The sequence below is a fragment of the Elephantulus edwardii genome, unplaced genomic scaffold (genome assembly GCF_000299155.1).
Source record: "Elephantulus edwardii isolate Elephantulus edwardi_28Jun2011 unplaced genomic scaffold, EleEdw1.0 scaffold00171, whole genome shotgun sequence".
In the NCBI taxonomy this organism is placed as follows: Eukaryota; Metazoa; Chordata; class Mammalia; order Macroscelidea; family Macroscelididae; genus Elephantulus; species Elephantulus edwardii.
Window position 1 is genome coordinate 4,106,504 of NW_006399921.1, and position 5,697 is coordinate 4,112,200.

The 5,697-nt window shown below is 45.4% G+C and overlaps 1 protein-coding gene across 1 annotated transcript in view; it reads right to left on the reverse strand.

Annotated features, from left to right (window-relative positions):
* Nucleotides 1-5,697, reverse strand: part of TECTA (tectorin alpha) — a 90,541-nt gene that overhangs the window by 5,193 nt on the left and 79,651 nt on the right. Inside the window, exon 20 of the mRNA XM_006895633.1 lies at nt 504-666. Within this exon, the coding sequence (XP_006895695.1) occupies nt 504-666 (163 nt within the window). The remainder of the gene's footprint in view (nt 1-503; nt 667-5,697) is intronic.

Here is a 5,697-nt window from a genome sequence, read left to right on the forward strand (position 1 = left end):
TGGGGTAATCGGGATGGGTGTGTCAGAGGCAGTGCGGTTGGCGCAGGATAGAGCAGGGTTTAGGGCTGTTGTGCATAGGGTCGCTATGAGTCGCAAATGACTCAACGGCACATAACAACAACAACAAGTTGCAGGGGAGGAGACTGTCCATCCTTCTTCCAGGGAGCAGCTGGTGGATTCAAACTACCTACCTTTGGGTTGGCAGGTTTAAGAGGCTGTAACTGAAATGGTAACAGCCCATCTTTCGCACAAGGAACTGCAGGTGGTTTTAAACCCCCAGAGCAGCCCTGCCTTTGGGCTGGCAGGAGACTCCCCTGGAGTTCTTTCTCCCATGGAGTGGAGGTGAACTAGATCACTGACCTTCCAGTTAGCAGGTCAAGTAACACACTGTAACCCCAGCGCTGCTTTTAAAACCAGAAAGATTCTGGCATTCAGTTTCCAGGCTGGGGAAGTGAGGGCAGTGAGGACTCAGGGTAGAATTTCATTTTGACACTCGGACTTACTATTTTGCAGGAGTATTTTTCTGAGTCGCAGAGTGACACAGCACAGTGAAGATGAACTTCATCATAATCCCCGATGAACTTGAAGACGGTGACGTGAAAGCGGCAGGTTAGGGACACACCGTTTTCCTCGATGCCAATGGTGTTATCTTTAATGTTCTGACACCTATTCAAAAAAAAGGTATGATTTGCTTCACATTTTCCCCCCTCTTACCTCTAGAGCATTTTAATCTCCATCTTCATTTCAGAATTTCTTATTTCATATAAAAGCATCCTAAACATCCTTATGTAAGAGGCACCGTGTTTTGAAAATAACCTCTGGCCTGTTTGTGTTTTGTCATTTTACTCCCATATATTATCAGAGTTGGTTTTGAAAGCACCAGACACCATCTCCAATTATTCTCCTACCTGCACCTCCAGAGCTAAACGGCAGTCGGGACTGCAATTCCCCAGCGCTTCAGCTTCTCATCCGCCCCCTCACAATGCTGTGTTTTACTGATAGCAATTTAACAAACACACGATTAGTCCGGGCTTCTTCTGTGCTTTCTGCAGTTAATTATTAGTCTTGGGAGGGGCTCCTGCTTCAGGCTCTGTTGGGAAATCTTCCCAGGCCTAAAACAGGTAGGAGCTAGCACGGATAACAGAGCAGCCATGGAAGAGATGTGGAGTTTTCTCAACAACCTCTCACATCCTGTTGTATCGAGCTGATTGGCAACGCCAGGCCTTCCTCAAGCACAGATGTTATTCTCGCTATACGCTGTCAGGTCGGAACCAACACATAGCAGGTTTTCAGAGGTAGTAAATCAGCCGGGAGGAGACTGCCCATTTTTCTTCCTCTGAGCAGCGGGTGGATTTGAACCATCTGCCTTCAGTTTGGCAGTGCAACTCCTTACCCATTAGGCCACCAGATCTTCCTCAAGCATAGATAGCTTGTTTCAAATACTTGATCCACTGCCTTCTGACTTTAAGTCAATTCTGAATCACGGTGACTGTGGGATTTCTGAGGCTCTGGTAAAGAATTGCACTGCCAACAAAAAGGTGGTTATTGTGTCCTGTTGAGTTGGAACCGACCCAGAGCTGACTGTCCACGGGGTTTTCAGAGGCAGTTAATCACATGGGAGGAGACTGCCCAGCCTCTTCCCTCAGAGCAGCTGGTGGACTTAAACCATAGGCCTTCAGGATTGCAGCTCAGCTTCTTGCCACTAGGCCACCAGAGCAAAGGTATGCAGTTCAAATCCACCAGCTGCTTCGAGGGATAAAGATGGGAAATCTCCTCTCACAAAATTTGTTGTCTCTGAAAACCTGCTGGAGGGTCAGCAGTGGGTCGGTTCTGACTCCAAGGTACACAACAATAACATCTTTCTTGTTGGGTGGATAAACAAGTGAATGAATGAACTGTCCATGGCCAATGGCTGGCCCACAGGAGGGAAGGAAGCCTTTAAAATGATAAAGACAAAAGGGAAGGGGCTCCTTTCTCTTACTTCCTTTCCCTAACCCACAGGATTGAAGAGCATAGTGAAACTCAAATTCAACTCAACTAATTGTCATCAGAGTCAGAACTGACTCAGCTGCTGATTCTCCAGCAGGTTTCCAGAGGCTGTAAGTTGCATGGGAGGAGGTTACCTGTCTTTCTCCCTCAGAGCAACTGGTGGATTTGAACCACCTGCCTTTGGGTTGGCAGTGCAACTCCTTACCCACTACGCCACCAGAGTTCCCAACACAGTGATAAGTTATATTAAAAACCCAGGGGACGAATGGCTAGAGAAGCTGTGGTATATTCGCACAATGGAATACTATGCTGCATTAAAAAACAAGGAACTCATGCAATATTATTCAAAATGGTTGACTCTGGAGAACATCATGCTGAGTGAAATATCCCGGTCACAAAAGGACAAATATTACATGATGCCACTGTTGTAGAATGGGACTGTCCTTGGGGTTGGGGAGAGACTGAGTAAGATGGGTTCAATAATGTATACTGCACTGAAACAGAGGAGAGAGAAAACTGTTTAAAAGAGATATATGACTAGGTACTTCTGTCATCACAGGAGTCTAGAGCGAGGGCTACATGGTGGAGGGGACCTGGGGGAGGGTTTGTAAAACAATGAAAGAATCCTTTCTTTTACTTTTCCATAATTTTTGACTCATGTACCTATAACTTGTTAGTCAAATTTGTGTCTTCTAGGTTGCAACACCCCCATGATACATCTTCAAGGATATGAACATGTACGGCCAAGCACAATCAATAAGAGTGCATCTAAATTCCAAAATCAATCTCCATAATAGTCTATGTGTTTCCTACTGCCAAAGGGGCCCTTTAGAGTAGTGAGAGAAGATCTTCACCCTGAAACCCACAGCGTCCCTTTTCAGCAGGAAGTAGCTAAGAGAATACGCCATCCCCTTTTCCTTATGAATCAGGGTGAAGTCTCTCTCAGGGAGGAGTGATAGGGAATGGTAAAGGACACACTGACAAAGGAGATTAATCAGAACTGACTTTGACAAGCACTGTGGCAATTGGACAATTAAAACAGACATTCGGATGGCGGGGAAGAAGAACAAACTGGGGAGGAGGGTGGAGAGAATGGTGCGGCAATGAAGGAGTGAAAGCCCAGAATCCCTGTGAATGTTCATTGAAACTAATAAAATTTAATAATAAAAAAAAACCCAGGGGATCCTTCAGCATTCCTGCACTGACTGAATTTTATAACTTCTAGGCAAAATACGAGTTGCTTTTCAAGGTGACAGTCTCTTTGATGCTTAGAAACAAAAAACTTGCATGCTTAGAAACAAAAAACTTTTCCTTGTCCCTGCCATTCATTTGGAAAATCCAAATTGCTCTAAGGACTAGAGTATGTAATCAGCCCTTCAATTTTTGCAGGCCTTCTTGCAATCAAACCACCAACTCTCTCAGAGGTGTGACCTGAGGTTTAGTTAGGGGGAAACAGAAGGGGCTGAGGTGGAGCAGGAAGGGAAGGCGAGGGCCTCAGGAGCGCAGCAGGACATTCCTCTTCTCTCAGTCAAGAAGCTGACGTACTGCTGCTGTTAGCAGACCACCTGAGCATATGCCCGATGGTGAGCAAGTCGGTCAAGTGCAAACCCTCTGCCTACTAACACAGAATCCCCTGTCTGTCCTTCTGGTCCATGCACATGAAGGAAAAAAGTAAGTGACTTACATGTCCTCGGACTTCTGAGCCATGGCTGAAACTGCTGCCATTTGTCTTTCCCCATCTGAGGAGGAACCACTGACCCCCAAAACCCTGAAGTGGCCCATTCTGTAGTTCATTTCTTAAGGCGTTCCAACGTCTCTCTGTGCCGACCACCAACTTACCCACAAATTCACCAGGAAAACAAAAACCACATCCCTCCATGGGAAGTAAGATGAATTACAATTCTCCCACAGACAAAACTCAGATGACAATCAATAGCAGCTTAATGTGCAAGCCTTTATTCAGACCCTGGAGTGGGTCAAGGTTTATGAACACGCTAGCTAACTTGCCCTCCTTCTCTGGGTCAAGTCTATTATATACCATTTTTAAAATGCTAAATGTCATGGAGTTCTTCAAAAGTCAAAGCCCTGTAATTTGGGTTTACATTTGTACAGTGGCTCTGCTCTTAATGCTCTTACTTTGAGAAATGAACATAATAATAGGGAAGAAACATGGAGGACAGGGAATGGTGACTTGAACCCAAAGACTAAGCTAGAAAGGCACTGAAGTAAGCATCAAGTCCTTCCCTGTACAGATTCAGAAAGACCAGCGCTCTTTGGAAGAGGATTTGAGAACCTATCAGGCTGCAAGCGTCATCTGTCAGTGAGGTAGCTGTGAGCTCTGATGCCTGGATAGATTCCTTCTTTCTCTGCCTCTTTCTAGTTGGAGGGTCCCAGATGACTTGTTTGCCTAACCTCCCCTTGCCTTTTTAATCTAGGAAAGAATGACTACCTATCTGTCTACCCAGAGCTATTCCTTCCTTCTTTTAGACATGCATCCTTCTTCTCCCCAGCCATGAATTTCAAGTGGTGGTATAGTTCATTGCCATCAAGTCATCTCCATCTCATAGTGGACCTAAATGTGCAGCGTGGAATCCCACTCCCCCAGGTTTTCAAAGTTGTGACCTTTCAGGAGCTTTCAGAAGTAGAGTGCCACGTCTTACTTCTGAGGCATCTCTAGTTAGGGTTGAACCACCAGCCTTTCAGCAAAGTGCTGAACCATTTGTGCCCCAGGGACTCGTAAAATTCAGGCTGTTGTTGTCAATGTTGTGTGCCATCAAGTCAGAACCGACTTATAGCTGACCCTCCAGTGGGTTTCCAGAGGCAGTAAACCACACAGGAGGAGATTGCCCATCCTTTTCTTTCAGAGCAACTGGTGGATTCAAACTGTGTTCCTTTGGGTTGGCAGTGCAATGCCTTACCACTAAGCCACTTGTTATGTGCCGTTAAGTTGCTTGCGACTCATAGCGACCCTATGTACAACAGCCCTAAACTCTGCTCTGTCCTGTGCCAATCGCACTGTTTCTGACACTCCCATCCTGATTACCCCAGTCATTGAATCAATCCACCTCACATAGGGCCTTCCCCTCCTGCGCTGTCCCTCCACCCTCCCAAGCATGATGTCCCTCTCTAAGGACCGGTCTCTCCTCACAACATGTCCAAAGTATGTTAGACGGAGCCTCAGAATCCTTGCCTCCAAGGAGCCACCCGGCCCTAAATCTCAGGTGAGTCTACAAATTACAGTTCCCATGACACTTTCTACCCATTAGAGAGGTGGCACATCCCCTTCTATGATTTTATTTGTAACCACTAAATGCTTGTTTATGTGTTACTTAGTCTGGGCTTGGTCTCTACCACTGAAAATAGAAAGAATTCTCATTAATATAAACCTTAATAATTATCTGGCATGATGAAAATGTCCTACAACTAGATGTGGGTGATGGTGCCATTCTTCTGTAGAATTACAGAAATCACTAAATCTTATACTTAAAGCAAAGAAGTACATTTTATTGTATGGAAATTATGCTCCAAGAAAACTCTTTAAAATAATTATAAGATCTATAGTATATGCAAAACAGATTATCCGGGAGGCTGGGCTCTATGAGGAGAAATGTGGGGTCAAGATTGGTGGGCGATTTATTAACAACCTGCGTTATGCGGATGACACAACCCTGCTTGCTGAAACTGAAGAGGACCTGAAGCGCCTGCTGC